The sequence below is a fragment of the Capsicum annuum genome, chromosome 5 (assembly GCF_002878395.1).
Source record: "Capsicum annuum cultivar UCD-10X-F1 chromosome 5, UCD10Xv1.1, whole genome shotgun sequence".
Classification (NCBI taxonomy): Eukaryota; Viridiplantae; Streptophyta; class Magnoliopsida; order Solanales; family Solanaceae; genus Capsicum; species Capsicum annuum.
Window position 1 is genome coordinate 95,261,100 of NC_061115.1, and position 20,358 is coordinate 95,281,457.

At 29.0% G+C, this 20,358-nt stretch overlaps 1 protein-coding gene across 1 annotated transcript; it reads left to right on the forward strand.

Annotated features, from left to right (window-relative positions):
• Positions 1–6,969: 6,969 nt before the first annotated feature.
• LOC107872470 (transcriptional regulator STERILE APETALA) lies at positions 6,970–19,781 on the forward strand. Its single transcript, XM_016719159.2, has 3 exons — positions 6,970–7,663; positions 11,038–11,584; positions 18,891–19,781. The coding sequence occupies exons 1-3, from the start codon at positions 7,481–7,483 to the stop codon at positions 19,469–19,471; spliced, it is 1,311 nt and encodes a 436-aa protein (XP_016574645.1). The 5' UTR covers positions 6,970–7,480; the 3' UTR covers positions 19,472–19,781.
• Positions 19,782–20,358: the final 577 nt, after the last annotated feature.

Sequence of the window (20,358 nt, forward strand, 5' to 3'; positions counted from 1 at the left end):
TTCTGGCTTTGAGATAATTAGTATTTCATCCGATTTTGGAACATTATCATCAGTCAATTGTGGTGTTTCTTTATTTTCACTCTTCTTTTCTACCATTCTAGTAGAGGTGTTGATGGTTTGGTTTTTAACCAAACTGAACCGCGATCCAAACCAAACCGATTAAAAAATACGATATTTGGTTAGGTTTGGTTTCATTTGGTTTTAAATTTTAAAAAATCGATACTAATTTGGTTTGGTTTGGTTTTACTCTAAAATAATTGACAAAATAACTAAATTGAATCGGTATATATATATATATATATATATATTATAATTATTTATATATTATTCATAAATACAATATAAATATTTGTTACATTTTATATTTTAATCATGATTTAACTTTAGTGGTAACACATTCATTCATAGGTCTTCATTCAATTGACAGTGCCTTATGAGATTCTAAATGAATTTTGCACTTTGAATGACAAATGATACTAATTGTGAAAATAATATCTTGTTGTATACTGAAATTTACAGCTAAGATTCATTATACTATAGACAATCACTAATTTTAACTTTCTCTTTGAACCTTGTTTAGAAAGAAGTTTATGTGTTCATGTTTTGGGGGCTTATCATATCATTTTGTTAAATGTAGTTTTAAAATATTTTTTAAAAGCAGTCATATGGTGTTGTTCATGGCTTTGCCAAAGTATAACACTCAGTTGACATCTTAGTTTCAAGGTTGAGATACAACACTCGGTTGATATCTCATATGTTAGATTGGATTTGTTTTTTAAAATTTTCAACATTTATCATTAGCTAAAGCTATAAACCGAACCAAAAACTGACAAGAATCAAACTGACGGTTAATTTTTTATTTGGTTTGGTTTGGTTTTAGAAATTTAAAAATTGACTAAGTTGATTTGGTTATGGTTTTGACTAATAACCGACCCATGAACACCCCTACATTCTAGGCTTCTTAACTCTGGGCTCTTTTGGCATAGTGACCTTTTCATTCGATGTATCAAGCCACTTTATATTTCTACTTACTTGTTCATCGACTCTATTTTCATTAGGATCTTGACCGATATTCCCAAGATCATTACGTAGAGTCTTTCCACTCCTAGTGACAATTGTCATGACATGAGAATTTTTCTTCATATTTGCTACCATATCACTCGGAGGTCCTCCCTTTTGCCTTGTATTCAAATAAAAAGAAATTTGACCCAATTGGGTCTCGAGTTGTTTGATCAAAGTTGAGTGCAATGTGAAGGTTTGATTGAGTTACTAAAAGTTGCCTTTTATCTCTCTTAGCATTTTATCACTTTCGTCAACCCCTATAAGGATGTGTGCAAGCAAATCTTTACTTTTATACTTTTTCAGATCAATAGAGGTTGAGTCTTTACCTTTCACCTTATCGTATGAAGGAACTTACCTATCATGGTAATGATTTTTATCTCTCTAATAATAGTCTGAATCTTTTTCCTTATCCCTCCAATCTCTATCTCGATCATAATATTTTAAATCATGGTCCCTTTTTTATCAACCTTGATTCCCACCTTGCATTTAATAGGTAGGTCTAGAAACCCCCATTTGATTTGACATGAATCAAATTTCTTCATCAAGAGCCTCTTCTTTATCATTATCATATACTTTAGTACCCTTAGAAGCCACGACATTGATTGCTTTTGGGGCCGAGCCCATAACATATTGGTAAGGAAATCCAATTATGTCATAACCTTAGCCATATTCTCATCTTTCTCCTCGTCCTTTTTCCTTTGTTCTTGGATCATAAGAGATGCTGAGAGAGACCCCACGGCCACCTCAGTATCTCTTATATGCCATCCTCGACTTTGCTTGGTTACTTCATTTAATAATGCCGCTACAACACTATAAGTTTGTTTCACTATAGATCCATCGGCCACATTATCCGCTACTATTTTGTTCAAGTAATCCAAGGATCGATAAAATATTTGAAGGAGCATTTTGTTCGGGCCTCATGATTAAGGCAATGCAACAACTTTTTGTTAAACCTTTGTCAAACCTCATGTAATGGCTCACCATTTAATTGGTAAAATTCATTGATTTTATCTCTTAATTGTAACAACTGTGATGGTTGAAAGAATTGATCCAAAAAAGCTTCCATCAATTCAATCCATTGGCAACTCTCACAACCATAATATCACTTCTCCCATCAATAAAAATGCAAAAAGTTACAATCAGATTGACTAGAGAGATATGTGATCGATATCAAATGGAATACATATGTCAATAAAATTCTTCAAATGAAGGTTGGCATCTTCATGGGCTTGACCCCCAATCCCTTCATCTAAAGTAAATGAAGCATTACGCTAATAACGTAAAATACACCATTCCCCTCCATCGACGGTATCCAAATTACACTAGCTCATTCGACACCTCCTAGGTGGTCCTAATCCTCGAGATGCCCATCAAAAGTAGTGGACTCACTACCATTTTGACTCATGTTTTCCCTTGTATGACACAAAAATAAAAAATAATGTAAAGTAAATACTACGGTTAACTCAAAGTAACTTCTCAATAAGAACCCAAAATAGCGGAAATAGGTTCGTGTTCTGCAGCGCGCTCCTTACCTCAATGCTACACTTCGGCAGCTACGAACTAAGACGCTTCAAAAGAAAAGCTCTAAAAGAATAAACGCTACATTTTATTTTCCGTCAACGATGCTATTTTTGATACGCTGAAATTATACCATAAAAATGTAAGTGATCATTGTCAATATATTTTTACCCAAAAAGAGCCAGAGTTGTATCCACAAGGAGTGAGAGCTATAACTTCACTCTCAAGTGTCACAACCAACTCTCTATTTGCATGCAATGTTAAAATTAAACATGAAAGTAAATTGGGAAAGAGGTGTTTAAATAATTCTTAGTGTCATTTTAATGGTATCAACAATTGGTATGCCAAAGCAAAATACAACAAAGTTTTTATCAAATAAGTTAAAACAGTTGGGGTTATGCCTTCTTGATAATGATTTCATGCATGGGTAAGTGAAACTACACCTAAGATTCGATTGCTAGCTAGGATTTGCATGGTTTTAAATATTGATCATAATCTTTCAATCCATAACCAAATTTCATATGGGTTTCTCTCGAACACCCAAATGTCTACACTACCAAATAACCATTATCCTCGAGATGAATAATTTATCACTAGCATTACCACTTAAATAAGTGCAACTCAAGTTTCATTAGCTAAATCTCATCACTGTTGTACCCCTTTTAAGGCAATAAAAAAGATCCTAGCTTAGACTAAGTTTGTAACCTTGGGGCATAAATTAAAACATAGAGATTTAGCTAAAATCATAACACACAATCTAATGCAAAGATAAATAAGCACTACTCACACACAATCAATACTCAATAATGCATAACTCCAAATATAGAAATTTAGCTATTCATAATAAAAGAAGAAATTATACCAAATTCTTCATCTATATTCCCCACAAAATTCAAATGTTTCACAAGTAAAAGTAGTAAATTCCATTATTAAGTCTTGATTACAAGCTTAAGCATAAGGAAAATTGATAAAGTATAGAATTTTTAATGACCAAAAAGGCTTAAATAGCATAAAAAAATGGTCCACATAGTTTTAGAAATGCCACCTCTTAACAATTCTGCTGAGCAAAGCCCATTGCCGAACAAGTCGATAATGCATCAAATTATACATGGATCAATGATTTGTCATAATATTAGGCTCCATAGGTTGGATTCTATTTCTTTTGGTGGTGCAAGGCTTGGTTCACCGATTTGTTCGATGATTTACCAAATTGTTCATTCTGTCGTCGTTGTGCTTCTCTTTTACTTGGCCCTTTTCCATTAGAATTGGCGTGGAGACACATGTTCGGAGATCGATCGATCACTTTCGGGATATGTCAAAGTGTCTCTTTTATGTCTTTGTGCAATTTTTGCTTCAATCTTTCATATTTTTTCTTCTTTTTAATCCTTTTTTGCTATTTTGATTACTTCAAGGTCTTCACCCTGAAATGAAACCAAATCAACATTAAAATGCTTTAATTTAGCATTGAGGACATATTTTTCTCCCTATTTTTGGGGCAAATAAATCGCAATTTGCCAACTCATTAATCTTCAATTACAACCTACATTTCATGAGTAATAGATAGAACATCATTCAAAATACCTAATTGTGTCCAATTATCATACCATGTGCTAGCATTGCCACACTTTGGTTCCCAATAGATTTCTTGATCAAAGAAATCTCTTGCTTCAAACATGTATTTTCATGTTTATGTCTTCCCTTTTCGTTCAAATACAATATTTAATCTACATAAAATTTTTCCAAAGAGGTTCTTTTTATCATGAAATTCCATCATAACTCAGCAAATATGGCCTTAGGAACATCAAACAAAGACCAAAAGCCTAGACCACCTTCTATTTTAGGGAAATAGACATAAGACCAAGCTACCCAATATTTATTCATCCCTTCATTCTTAAAAATCCATAAGAACCTTTCAAACACTCTATGCAAGTCATGGACTACACACTTGGGGAGGGGGACAATAACAAAGACTAAGTAGATAAGAATGTTGTGCAAAAAATTACTAATTAACATATATTTCCCGCCACGAAGGCAATTCAAGATAACTAAAATTCACATTTTAAAAACTTGGGAAATAGCCGATTCACCTTTAGAATCTCTAAAACTATGTGAATATGACATGTATGCTACTCCTTACTCTTGGAGTAGACTAGAATATCATCAGTAAACACGATGCCTAGAGAAAAAAATTAATATACATATTAATTAAAGAAAAGTATATTAAAATTTTTTATGTAAACCAAAAAAATAAATTATGTCAACCTAAAAGTCGAAACCCAAACCAAAATACCAAAACCCAAATCGAAATACCAAATTTATAAAAAAAAAATCAAAACCTAACCAAGAAATTGAAATAAAAAAACTAAAATAATTTGGTTCGGTTCAGTATTTTGATTTTTCAATATTTATGCCCATCCCTAAGAGTGAGAGTGAGTGTATAATCCCAATCAATGAAAATTATATCATTTTTTCGATCGTAAGATTAGTGGAGGAAGGGGTGTTCAATGTTTTTAGCTCATCTCCAGGATCTGAGTGCGGGGTTCCCTTCTATAGAGTCAGTTTTGGTATTTTTTGAATTTCCAGGATATGTTTCCTTTCACTTACTAACATACTGGGGAAGCCATATTCTCCCCTTCCCTCCTTCTCGTTTTGCCTTGCCAGATATGTCAAATGGCTTCTCAGGTGATTGTCAAGGTTTTGTCTGGTTGCAGACTTTACAATGATATTAGTGTAGTTTCGTTGGTGTAATTTGTGTACAGTATTGCATGTTGTATCATTGGACTTTCACTAGGATGGGGATGTTATGTCTATGGCTACTTTTTTTAGAAGCAGGCTCATCTGTCAAAGAATTCTTATGTCGAAAAGGCACCAGTAATAGTATCGTACATGAAGAAAGCACCAGTAATATAATATAACTTATTATTATAATGGTTTGTTATTGTTGTATTTCTGTTGGTGTTTATTTTTCTTGAAATATAATGTTTACACTTTACAGTTTCAAAAGCTTATAGTGTGCTTCTTTTTTGTACAAGTGATTGTTAAAAGAAATGGTTAACATTAAAAATAGTCCAATTGACAAATATAATTTAGCCTCTTAAACAAGCCCAAAATCGAAAAATTGAAATTATTAAACCGAAATAAAACCAAATCGAAATTCACATAAATCGAACTGAATTAATTCGATTCGATTTTCGGTGCGCCTAATTTCATAACCAACACCCGAAAAATCAGAAATAAAAGAACCGAACCCGAACCGAAAAATCGAACATCTACCCCTACTCACTCTAGTTTATCCATTCTCGGCATAGCAAGAGTCACTGTCTTAGCATTACAGTTTAAAATAACATGATATGGAGATAACTAGTCATACCTAGAATTACATCAAAGTCCAACATATCTAGAATAATTAAGTCTGTCCAAGTCTGAAAATTCAGAAACAACACAAAACAGGAATGATAAACATGGATTATTACCACAGACTCAAGACACATAAATAGGATAATCAAGTACATCACAAACCAAATTCAGACCCATCACAAACTAAATAGATAAATAAAAATAAGTAGACCCAGAATCAAATAAAACAGATAAATAAGAATAAGTAATTTTATCACTAATTTGGGCATTTATATTGAGAAGATGCTGAAAAATTAATACTTGTGTTTTAGTAACTTCACCGGTGGTCACTAACGCGTGTTACATAGAATACACTGCCATAACGCTTTCTTTTATAAGTATAAAATTTGTATTTGTTAAATTTGAAAAAATAGGATGTGCTTATTATTGGAATGAACAAATATTTAGTTTTACCTTAATTTTAATTTTTATTTACTTGAAATGTATTGTAAACTTTATTTCAGTTTATAAAGAGAAAAGTATTTACTTACGGCAGTAGAAAGTAGCATGCTTCACAATTCATGTAATTGGAAGAGGGATAGGAGTTTCTTTTTATGAATTAATGGTTACATGAACACCATAAGCAAACAATAAACTTGGAGAAAAAACAACCGAAAAGAGAAAAAAATTGGATTTTCCAGGACTAGACAATACTCCCTCCATGAATTGTTAGATTTTGACACACTGATTAAGGAATAAACATTAAATACATAAATTTAACATAATTTTTTATTTTTATCAAAAAAAAGAAAAAATTAATTTTGTAATAACTTTTCAAAAGTTAATTATTGTCAATTATAAGATTAAATTTAAGAAAAAAAAAATTTACATATTTTAAAACATCATTAAATAATTTCAATAATTCACTTATTCTGAAACAGCGGAGAAACTAACATAGGAAAAAAAATACTCAACTCCCCCATCTGACCCCTGATCACTCACCCCCTACTTTCTAACGCCCACATATATCGACTGAAAGTACAAAAAACAATTAAGTGAAAAAGAAAGTAAAGAGAATCGATTGATGAAAGGAGTAAAAAAGTTAAATCTTTTATGAGGAAGAAGGAACAACGAGTGGACGGGAGTATAATAAATGGAAAACCGTCAGTTTCTTTTCTTCTTCTTCCTTCCGTTATAGCTGTAATTTTTCATAGAGGTCCAAAGCATGCTCTTCTCCGCCGTCTTAGCAGAACGACGCCAAGTGGTGACTAATCAAGAAAACGTCTACCTTTCTTTTTGTTTTATATACAAACCATACACACACAATATTTGTTCATTCATTGGCATCATTACTAAACTTCAAGAACCCTATGTCTCTTTGTACTTCTTCTTCTCTTCCTTCTCTTCTCATCAGTATATAAATAGCAGTTAGGAGGAACTTTATTTCTCACAACACTCATATTCTTGGACCTTCTAATTGGTTTACTAGCTAGATGTCGGTACCCTTGTTACAAAGTGGCAAAAAAAAAAATTGTCGTTCTTAATCATCAGTCATATATAAGATATGTCTTCGTCGTCATCTTTAGGAAGAGGAGAAGGACCTTCTTCCTCTAGGAGCCGAAGACGTGCTGGAAATGATGTTTGGCCAGAGCCATTCGTGGAGGATTTGGCTATGCTAGTTGCCATTGATGCTTCACGTTCCGTTGGTCGCTTGGCTGCTGCCCAAGCCCTAACCCTTATTTTTCAGGTATCCTTGTTAATTAATTTGATATCAAATAATATTATAATTAAATATGGGTATTTTTAGATGGAGATGTAAATCTTGTAGTCATTTTCCCATAATTATTTTTTGTTTTAAACTAATGGGGGTTTGTAGGATATAGTTGCGTATCTTTGACCAAACACCCTGCGAATTGATTATAGGCTGTGTAGTTGCATTATATATCAAGATGCAGATTTGCATTTAAGATTTTCTGAAAAAGTAAAGAAATCATCGATGCATAAAGGAAAATTTGCAAGTACTGGATGATGTATATGTGTCAAAATAGCTAGACAAGTAGCTGTATGAGTCTGCAGGATCAAAACTATGAAGGTTGTACTGGTGAATCAGACTTGTTAACGTCATATTGAATTTTTTTCCTTGCTCTTGGATCAATTTAATTCTCTTTTTGTGCTTGTTGAAGGGAATATAGAGTAAGGCAGCCGTCATTTTCACCCTTTAGGTTAACCATTTTTAGTATATAAAGGAAAAAGGGTTCTTTTGGTTTCTCTTGAAATTCCTTTCCTTTTCATTGCATGATCCTTTTCAAGCTCTAGTAAGCACTGCCAACAGAATGTTTATATTTAGTTAGAGATGTGGGAAACTGAAACCCTTTTTCACTATTTGGTTTCCTCAAATCGTTTTCACTATGCATGAGGTACACACACTCCTCTCTCTCTCTCTCCTGTCTTTTTTTTTTTAGGTTTTACTTTTGTTCTTTAATTTTCCAACATGCCTGGTTAATATGATTCAGGTAAACCATATATGGAGACGGGAGTAAAAAATAAAAGGATCTTTTCTTTATGGCTTATTTTCATTCATAGGGACAAAAAATAAAATAAAATTGATGATCGCTCCCTTTCCTCTTAATCCTTTGGGTAATTAATTTATGTTTTCCTGTTCCGCACATTCTCATCTCGGGTAAAAGTTGCAGCTAAAGGACAATGAAAAAATGTCACACAGTATCTGAACATGCACCAATCTGGATTTAAGCCTCATGTATATTCCATTTTTTTTTTTTGTTATATGGAGTGAATAATTCCCTATTTTTCGGTATCATAAAAGTTGTTCAATCAATCTCTATTTATTCAATTCTCCAATTACAGATTTTAAAATGCAAGGGGCGCAGCTAGAGACTATATTGACTATTAGTATTAAGTTAGAATATTGCAATTTGGAAGGTTAAGCTTCTATAAACCATAGTACCATTAGGCTAAGGCCTAAGGGGTAGTTTGGTTTGAAAATAGTTATCCCGGGTTAACTATTTATCTCGGGATAAAATAAAAGAACATATTTTTCTTTGTTTGGTTGGGGGGATTAATCCAACCCGGGATAACTTATCTCACCATTTTTTTCTTAGTTCCAGGATAACTTATCTCATATACATGATGGAATAAGTTATTCGAGATAATTAATCTCGATATTAATTGTTTTGGGATAATCATTTTCAAACCAAACGACACCTAAGAGTAAAACTAGTGAAGGCATAGTGTGCCTTTAATTTACCTTCTTGTTGATTTTAAGTGTATAAAAGATGAGCTATGTTTAATTAGATGTCATGGTCAAAGAAACATGAAGAAGTTGCAAGTGCAAATTGCAAAAAGAGTACAAAGATTCTTTGCTTCAAACGAGAAAGGCCATTAGGCTACCTTTCTTGGAAATGAAAGAGAGGATAGGGGTCATGTGGTGTCTCTTCTCTATATTGAAAAGCAACACTTATAACGTCAATCCGAGGTTAATATATGTAAAAGATTTCTCAGGAGATTGATATGGGTCGTGCCTTATGGTATTCGGGTATGTTGTGGACCACAAAACTGCACAAGAAACTAGTTTTCTGTCCTGTTCAAGTTTTTGTATCTGTTTGGATTTTGCTCTCTCTCTCAAGCTGGAAGTCAATCTCTTTTCTTATGTCAGTTTTGACCCTTTAAGACTGCTTTTGTCACTTTTCTATTCTCTTTATTCATTGCTCTAAAATACTTTGGGTTGGGAAATCACATCTTTCCAAGTAATAATAAAATTTCAATTCTTTATAAGCTTTTAAGATAGACCAGAAGTGAAATATTTATTTAATAAAGATGTTTTCTCCACCTTTACACTTTCTCAGTTCGATTTTATATTATTTCAATCATATTCTCCTCTCTCCTAGTATATTACTCCATAAGTTAATTGTTGAATTTTGACACACATGTAAAGAAAAAAAGCAAAGATATAAATTTATCATGTTTTTTCATTTTTATCCTTTTCAAAAAGTAAAGACACATAATACATCACTCTCAATGCACATTTAATGGAGGATAAATTTGAAATTTTTTTTTTTAACATTTATCTTGAATTGTGAACCATTCACTTATTTTAAAACACTAAAATTACTTCAACAATTCACTTATTTTGAAACGAAGGAAGGAAGTATATAGTAAAGAAATGATATTGTTTAAGTTTTTAACTTAAAATATTTTATTCTTTTCGTAACATGTTTTTTTAAATAACAAAAATTGATATATGTCAAATATATAAATTTCGTGTCAGTGGAATAAACTAATTGATCATCAAGAATTATGAAGAGATTGGTACAACAGAATGGCGAATAAATTTGGCATTGAAGGGTGTTACTGTGTGTTAACAGTACCTTGTGTTTGTAAGCCTGTTGGGGTGTCGTTAAAAGGAAGGAAATGTCAGTTTTTCTTCTTCGCCTGATGAAATCTAGCTTGTACCCTAAGACTGACTACCATGTTTACCTTTCTCTGCCTCCCTACCCTACTTCCTGACTTCTTTCTGGCTCCCTCCATCTTCCCAAATCCCACTTCTCTTCTGCTTACATCTTCTTTCATTAGGTTTTAATTTATTTTCTTCATGATAGAAGTGAAGCGGATTTATTTTCTTCGTGATAGAAGTGAAGCGGAATAACTATTAAAGTTATTGTCATGCGATTAGAAGATTATGAATTCAAGTTATGCAAGTAACTTTTGATATAAATGCAAGATAAGGCTGTGGACAAATAGATCTTTATGGACCGATTTTTTTTGGAATTTCATGCATATTTTTAGTGCACCGAGCTGTTATTAATTTGCTTCTTAATTGGAAATAAGGGCGATTTCAATGACATGGCTCCAAAATGTATGTATATGTCTTTGCCTCTTCTTCAGAACTCTTGGATTTTGGAATTGACACAGATCTTGTCTTAGAGACTAATTAATCAAGACCGTCAATAATCAGGGATCCCAATAATGTGATTTTTAGGAATGATTTGACTTTTGTGGTTGCATACTCCTAAATGAGAAAAGGATAATTATACATTTCATTAATTTATGCGAAGCTTTTAAGATAATGTTGTTCAATGACTTTGTCATGGCTACAATATTCAGGTTTGTTCAACATGGCAAGCAGTGTCACACTCGGATCTGCTCTGGCAGAATCTAACCAGGCAGATATGGAATCGCCACGAGCTTCTCCGGCAAACATGGAGGGAGGAGTACATATATTGGCACCAAACGGCCAATAACTTCCTTCACCATAGATACATATATAACACCCTCCATTTCATGCCAGAAAACAACGAAGACGACGAGAACAACAATAGTCTCTCTTGTCGCCGTTTACAATTGTCTGACTACCATCTAGCTGTTGGTTTTTCAGATGGCTCAGTTCAGTTATTTTTCCTACCAAGGAGACTACATTTGTCTACGTTCCACCCTCATCACCGTGATCGCCTAGGCCGATTTTCTAGAGCTGTTTCTGGGATTATTTTATCTGATGTTCAACTTGTGTTTGCTTCTCTAGACGGTGATATTCATGTGGTGGCCATTGGTGATGCTGCACTACCTAGAAGGGCTCACTTCGGTGATGTGGTGAATGATGGTGCTTTGGTGGATTTCACTGGCTCTGACCAGTGGTGGGTTGGCCTCTATGCAGGTATTATTCTTTTTCTAAATTGTCTAATTTTAAAAAATGTGTTTAAGCGTGTTAGGGTGCTGCAAGTGGATTTTGATCCTTTTGATGACAACACAGTAATTTACTTGTGGATGTGTTAAAAGAGGGGCTTAAAGTTTTGATTATTAAATATTCTTCGGAAGAGTTCTTATGCTTAAAGTTTTGATTATTGAAAAGGGAAGTGTTATATGACCATAATTTTTTTGTTTAAATTTGGTTACAATTGTGAAAAAATTTTCATAGCCTTTCTTTTTCAAAATAAAATAATTTGTTTTAAAAAATAATAATCAAAGGGAGTTAAAGTTTTGTTATTTTCTAAACTTAAAAGTCAAAAATTTATATTTATGAATCATAGTTATTACTATGCAAGAAAGTATTTAATTGATTTTATAAAGTGAATTTCACCATATCATTCCACTTCACATTCTTCTCTTTCTCCTCAACTAACTATTTTTATTTATTTTTTATTTTTAGCTCGTTCGTTTTCATTTGTTTTTATCAAATTGTAAGGCTAACTTTATTATATAAAAAAATAATAATTCATTAAGATGTTTTTAATTTAGTTATCTAATTTTAAATTTATAATATAATTTTTTTAATTATTATGTACACTTCTGTCAATTATAAAATTTATATTTTTTATTATTATTCTTTTAATTTGTTTTATAGAAGTCATTCAAATTTAAAAATTTTTAACATAAAAGTATTTTTTCCTTAATTTCTTATCACTTAAAAGTCATTCAACTTTGATCAAGTTAATTAAGAAGTAAATCTCATCTGAATTTAGATTTATCATATAGAAATATGACCGGGGTCCAAAATAAATTAATTACATTTAGGATAATATTAGAAACATCTCTTATATTTTACTTTTTAACGCATAACTTGTTGGGGGTATACAATATTATACTTGCTTTCCTTATTTTTATTTCTTTATAATAATTTTAATATAATTTTAGTAATATTGAAGAAAATGTAATTTGACTATTCTTCGCACTAATATATGTATTTGTATAGTAAATTTTTTAAACACCTTTTAAAAAAATAAATAAAATAATTTGTACTAAATTTTAAAGCTAGGATACTTTTATGTCACAAAATAGAAAAGTATTTTTTGCACATCAATTTTTAAAGTTAAATGACTTTCATGTTTAAAAAATTGAAATCAATATTTTTGTATGATAGACTAAATGTTAGGTGATCACTAATAAATTTGACCTATCTTTGATTTTAGTTATTTAATTTTTCAATTATTCTAATTTTCACCTACAACATGTCCAGTGTAGTTCCATAATTTTCACATACCTTAATTATTTTTTTAAAAATTATGAAAAAAAAAAAGAATTCACTGCTCGTCAAAAATATTGATTTAATTTCATAATAATTTTTAAAAAAAGACATAGGAGGAAGAAAAGTGGTAGAGAAAAATTATATATGTGAATCTTTAACTACTTGAGAAGTGAAATCAGCTCTTATCTTTTTGTCAGTAAAAGAATGTTCTCGCATAAGTATAACTTGACATGTCTCTGACATAATAAAATTACTGCAACAATACTAAAATTTTAGGTACAATATATTACCTCAAGCAAAATATTGTAACTAAATGAGTACATTTTGTTTTAAATTCTAAAAAATTATGGTAATTATTAAGTTTTTGCTTCAAGTTCCATAACTATTTGTTATGGAGAAATGAATTTTGACAGAATTTTATAGCTAGCAATCATTTTTTAGCATGAATGAAAATTTTTTGTAGCAAACACTAAACTAGAAAAGGTTACATTTGAAAGAGAGATATTATATCTTGACTAAATAGTGACTGGATAATGTTTATTATAAAATCAAATTTTACTAGTATATTTGAAATATAGTTTAGATAAATAAGTGATTAAATATAATTTGATTTTATTCTGGCTTAACAAGTCTTACTAGTAAATTTGAGATATAATTAAATAAATAAGTAATTATAATGTATTACTTTCAATTTGCTATTTATAACAATATAAAAAAAAATTATCATGTCTCACTCAAGTTTTACCTTGATCAAATGTTATGACAGTTGTTATTTTATTTCAAGTCTCGAACTTCATCTTTCTGAACAATGTTTTTATGGTCTACTACTAAATTATTAATTAATAATTATTATAAATGTAGTTATAATTAATTGAACAAATGATTAATAATTGGACATAATTATCACAAAAGTGTATTTTTTTAGTAATTTATATCTAAATAAATAAGTGATTAAATTTAGTTAATTTTTATTAACTAATTATAACAAATTTAAACAAATTAACTTTACTAAATTTTACTTTAGACTTGTTTCATCAAAATAATATCTTTATCGGTCTAGTGTAATTAGCGTTGTTAATGATGTGATTCAATTTTATAACTTGTAAGTTTCAAATATAATTTTTTAAAAAATAAATAATTATCTTAACTTCAATTAACTAATTATAAAGAATTTAAAAAAAAAAATTTAATATGTTTCACTCAAGCTTCGTCATGATCAAGTGTTTTAAGAATTATCATTGGATTGGAGGTGTTTATTATTTGGCTTTATTTATAAGTTTTTTTAAATATGATTTGAATAAATAAGATATTATATCTAAATATTTTATTAATTAATATACTTAATCTAAATAAAATTGTACAAATTCTCGCTAATTATATGAAGATAGATACAAATTATTTGTCGTGGATAAAATCACTTACTATATATATATATATATATATATATATATATATATATATATATATATATATATATATATCTTGTAAAATAAAATTTTCTTTATAACTACAGTTTGCACCATAATAAAATTTTGTAGCAATAATTACAAATTATTAGTCATGAATCATATAAAATGTGTAAATAAATTTTACCCACACTTATTTCTACAATGTTATGAAAAAAATATTGTGTTTAGATTATTTAGCAAAATATTTTCTATATTTAACTACGACGTATTTTGTTAGTATATTTATCTATAGAAAAATGTAAAATAACAAAATTTTAAGTATGTCAAAACATGTTATTATTAAAACTTTGAGTTGATTCCCTAAATAGTCTCTTAAATTTTGAGAATTTCTTTCAAATATCATTTATATTTTATTTAGGACCACAATATTACTCAGTTATCACTCCTTTCCTAAAAAAAAAAAAATACTAAACACCACAAAAGTATTATTTTTCTTAGTTGGCGTGCCATACCTTTAAAATCACATTTTTTAAATAATGAATCATTTAATTCATCAAACTCATTTAGTCAAAATTATATAAAAAAAATTTAAAAAAAAATGCATTAGTTTAATTTCCCTGTTTAGAAATTCTTTACCAAAATTTAATCTTTACCATATTATTTTACATGCAAATTAAAATCTCTAAATAACTTATTTACTTTAGTGATATTATTTTCTTTAAAAAACAACTGATTTTTGTAGGCAATTATATATAAAATTTGAATGATCATCTAGGCAATTAATATTTTTTTTGTAAATAAAATTATTATTTTGATTGAATGAGTTTGCTGAGTTAATATGTTTATTATTTTTTTAAAAATGATGGTTTACTGGGATGACATGCTAATTAGAAGAGGAGGAAACTTTTGAGGTATTTAGTGATTTTTTGAGAAAAATATTAATAACTGAGTGACATTATTGTCTTAGCAAAAACAAAAAGTGATTTTTATAAGAGACTCCAGAAACATTCATAAAAATTCAAGAAATAACTTTAGAAAAACCTGAAAGTGTAAGTAATGATAAGCGATTTCTAAGCATGAAAATTTCTTCTTAATGAATTAATATTTTTCTTTAAAGAAAAGAATAAGAATATAATATTGACTAAATAAGTTTGATTATTTAAATAGGTTCATTATTAAAAAAATAATTTAATAACATAACCTGCCAATTAGAAGAGAAAGAGACATATGAGATTTTTTTTTAGGATAATAATGATAGTTGAGTCATATTATTATCTCTAAAAAGATAAAATAATTTTGAATTCTAAAATATATGAGTGACCATTCAGAAAAATAACCTATGTCAAGTTTTAGTAATAATAAAGTTTTATAAGTATAAATTTTTTTTTTAATAAACTAATGTATTTTTTTTTAAAAAAATAGAATTATAGTTTGATTAAATGAGTTAAATAGGTTTAGTATTTTTTTTAAAATTTTTTTTTTAATAACATGACATGACAACTAAGAGAGAAGAAGACTTTTGAGGTGTTTATTATTTTTTGAGGAAAAAAAGTGACAGTTGAGTTATATTGTGATCTTAAATGAAAATAAGTGATATTTGAAGGAAATTTTTAAAACTTGAGTGACTATTTAAGGTGATATTTAAAATTTGGGTCACTTTTAAAACTCTATTTTCATACATTAATTTTCATATTCATTAAAAAAAAAAATCATAAAATTGAACTAGATAAAAAAATAAATAAAACAACTCAATTAAAATTTTCAAAATATGTAAAAATATAAATCATACATAATTAAAAGTTGAATTAAAATTAAAAAACTTCAAACGTAAAAAGAAAAAAAATAACTAACAATTAATAAATAAATTTGTACTAATTATTTTTTATTTTCTTAACTACATACTACTATATTTGATAATTATTTAGTTATGTAAATGGCAATTAAAAAAATTAAATAATTGAAATAGAATACATAAATTGTCCATTCTCATGTATTGGGATAGTTTTTAATTTATTAAAAAATAGTTATTGAATAAAGTAATGTTAGAAATTTAAATTTAAAATAAAATGGGTAAAAATATCTAAAAACTAACTACTTTATAGTGTAAATAAGATTTTTAACAAATTTTTATGATCAAAAAGATTTTCCCTCATTGAATATTCTAGGGAAGAGTTGTTTTTACTTGTGGATAGTGTTAAAAGAGGGGCTTAAGGTTTTGATTATTGAATATTCTAGGGATGAGTTCTTGATTTGTTTTTTCATGTAATTATACAAAGGATAACTAAGGATCGTAATCTCTTAATTTGTGTGCGGTCATTTTTCTTCTTCTTCTTTTTTTTTTTTTTTTTTTTTTTCATTTTGATATTGGAAAAGATTAGCCCAATCCTTTTAGGAGCCGTTTGATGGGATATATTATTTTGATAATTTATGTATTAAAGTGTGATACTATTTAATACATTATTTAATATCAAATTTAGAGCAATGTATAATTATTACATGAATTAGTAATACACCCTACATAATATTATAGGGTGTATAACTAATACACCCAATTTGATGGATTGGTAATACATGAATTACAATTCATAGATAAATATGAGTAAAGATAAAAATATTCTTAAATTTTTTTAAATCTTTTCTAAATCTTTTTCAATTTATTCAATGTCTATTTCTTTTCAATTTATCAAGATGATAATATATCTCCAAATAATATTAGTCATTAAAAAAAAAAAACTTCATTAACTTAAAAATGTTTATTGGTCAAAACTTGAAAACAAATTGCATGAAGCTTTAATTTTATAAATGTGATATATCACAAATAAAAATAATTTTTTCTTAGTTTTAACACTCTACAGAACACAATTTTATGTTAACAACGATTCTATTGTTTCATTCAAAAGTTACACGTACCTCTTTCCAACTTAAGAACACCACAAAGTGGAAATAACAAACAAATGATGAACAAATAAAGAAAAGATAATAAAAAAAAATCTTGCAAATGAATGATTAAATTTTAAAATTCCAAGTAAGTTATTAATTTTATTGTTAGTTTTTTATTTTTATAAAAAATAATAAATCCTTGCAAAGAAAATATGTTGAGTTATAGTAAGTCGACGATATTTTTATAAATAAATTATATTATTTTTAAAATACAATAATATATATCATTTTAAATACATCAAACTAATCACTACACAAAAAATAATCTCAACATTATTAATTTTAATACTATTAATTTTAATATTATTAATACACCCTATTCAGTATTATCACATAAATTCTATCAATTTTAATATTATTAATACATCATATTCAGTATTATCTTATATATTCTATCAAACGGCCATACTTGACCAATCCAAGTGAACAATTTAACTGCATAATTTAACTGCACAAGCATGATTCCTTTTTAAATTACATAATGTGGCGATAGGCATTCAAGAAAGTTAAGGGGTCGTCTGGTTGAGAAACAAGTTATACTGAGATTAGTTATTTTAAAATTAGTAATCTTTATATTATTTTTTAGTAATTGTTTGATTTATGATATTAAAAATAATATGTTTTACATTCTTTTTAAAAATAGATAGTTTGTTTAAAAAAATACTCTTCACCTTATTTAGCTTAATTATTTTCCTTCATATTAAATATAAAAGAAATTTATTTTTTCTAAAAATACATGTTAAGAAATATGTGTTGATATTTTTTAAACATGTATGTGTATGAAACTTTAATATTTCATGTTAAATTCTTTATTTTGTCTTAAATTCTATAAAATGTTTATAATTTCATTTTTTGTTAAAAAATTCATTATCAAAAAATGTGAAAAAAATTACTCTCATTTTTCATTATTTATTATCATTAATATTTGAAAATTTAAATTGTATTTAAAAAAAAATATTTCAAACATTTTTAGCTATATATAAAAAAAATAAATTATTTTATAATTAAGTATGTACTAAGTTAGAAAGGGAATGTCAAGCTACTTTAATTACTTGTCCATAATAAATTTGTTAGGAAAAATGAAAATTTAAAGTAAGATTAATAAACATTTCTACAAAATAGAAATGCAATAAATTTTTCGATTAATTTTGAATTTGATTGTATAAATAGTTTTTATGGTGTCACTATCATTTTTTCATGACTCATCACTTTTATAACATTTAATAAACTCATATAATTGTTTAAATTTACCAAAATAGATGAAAATTTATAGAGTAATTAAAATTTAAATTAGGGATAATGTTGGGATTTTTTATACCGCCCAAAGGGTGTGATAACTTATTCCGATACTATTTGTTAATCCCGTGATAATCCCGTGATAAGTTATCCTGAACAAGACAACCAAATAAGGCAACAGAAACTTCATTCCCTATATTGTTTGTTTTAATACATCACACCAAACGGCCCCTAAGTGTTAAATATTTTCAAAGGTTATTGTTGGTAATAGTATTAAATACTAGAACATTTTCCGCTGCTTCTAGAAATGTGAAGTGTGTTTTATGTGTCCATTGATAGAATTTCACTTGGCGGCACTAGTGCACGAATTAGTTACTGTAAGATTCGTTGAAGCTGAACTTGCAGTTTTTCAGGTGTTCCAGGGCGGGCATTTCAAATTTGGAATAGGGAGACAGAAGAACTAGTCTTCGTTGGTGGTGAATTAACAGATCCAGAAGCGTTAATGGGTTGGCACATACTGACCGAGTTGACGGAGATGGTTGGTCGAATCAGAGTGACAACCCGAGAGACTGCCGTGGCGTGCACCAGTCTGCAGCTCATGGCAATCGACTTGCGAAACCAAGGCATAATAATAAGAGCTCAACCATCCCGAAGGGGGCTCATCGTGGCATCATTCGATGCCCGGAATGAGACACTGGTGGCTGTTGATAGCCGGGGCATGGCCAGCGTGCGTAGGGCGGATGATTTGGAGGAGATATGCAGATTTAATGTTAGAGGTGACAATCAAAGGGGAGTTGTTGGGTGCATGAATGGAGGATATGCATTAATGTGGATAGGGAGTGTCATTAGGGTATGGGATATTGAACATGGAGCCTGTCTGTACAGTCTTAGGGAGAGAATAGGAAATAACAATGCCATAATTGCAGATGAAAGGTATGTGGCAGCTTGTTCCAGTGATGCTACTATCCATTTGTGGGACTTTGGTGCACAATAATAGCATGTAGCTTGCTTTTTCTGTGGTATTCTTGGTGGGAATTTAGGGGGGTAACCAGAAGGACTAAGGTTTTTAGGTACAGTAGAGCTAGCATGGATAAATAGAAAAAGAGCAGAAAACAAACAACATTCTGAGGAATATATTCTGTTGTACCAAGAATCTACCAATCATATGCTTTTCTATGCAATGCAAAGTATCTTAGCTAGTTTCACTGTGCCTTTGCCTTCCCTTCAATTAGATCCAAGTTTTTTTTTTTTTTTTTCTTCAGAATCTGGATTTTGTTGTAAATAAATTAACTACCTTTGGGTTTATCTTTCCCTTCCTTCCAATTTTTAGATATGACAAGTTCAAGTGGGTGATGTAGTTATGAGAAGAAATTACTCCCCGTCCTAAATTGAGATGACTCATTGATTAAAAAAAATAATTAATAACATACCTAGTTTACTATAATAGCTTATTAAATGATATTTTACATTTTAATTTGAAGAAAAAATAATTAATGCAAGAGTAAACATGAAATTTTTTTTTTTGTCTCTTCTTGATTAATGAAAAAAGACAAAACAGAAAATCAAATTAGAAAATTTGAAACATGTAATTTGAGACGAGGGAGTACTAAATTTAGTATTTGTTTCGATTTCCGGAGAAGGGTACTAGTACTCTTCTACTTAATTTCTAACTTTAATTATCAGTGCAAAGTAACTTTCTCGTGCTACCACTTTTCTAATATCATCCCATGTCCCTGAATAGTTACTTTACTTTAATCATCTAAAAGCCACTTTAATCGAAATTATAATTTCATCTAAAAAATAATGTGACAATCATCTTAATTTTAGTTTAAGAAAATGTTATATATTATCACATCTTAACCTATTTTATACTTGCCCAAC

What these genes read in the sequence shown, in the direction of transcription:
- LOC107872470 (XM_016719159.2), top strand. Translation starts at nt 7,481, where the DNA reads ATGTCTTCGTCGTCATCTTTAGGAAGAGGAGAAGGACCTTCTTCCTCT. An exon ending in CCCTAACCCTTATTTTTCAG is followed by an intron (nt 7,664 to 11,037) that starts GTATCCTTGTTA and finishes TACAATATTCAG; the next exon opens with GTTTGTTCAACATGGCAAGC. An exon ending in GTGGGTTGGCCTCTATGCAG is followed by an intron (nt 11,585 to 18,890) that starts GTATTATTCTTT and finishes GCAGTTTTTCAG; the next exon opens with GTGTTCCAGGGCGGGCATTT.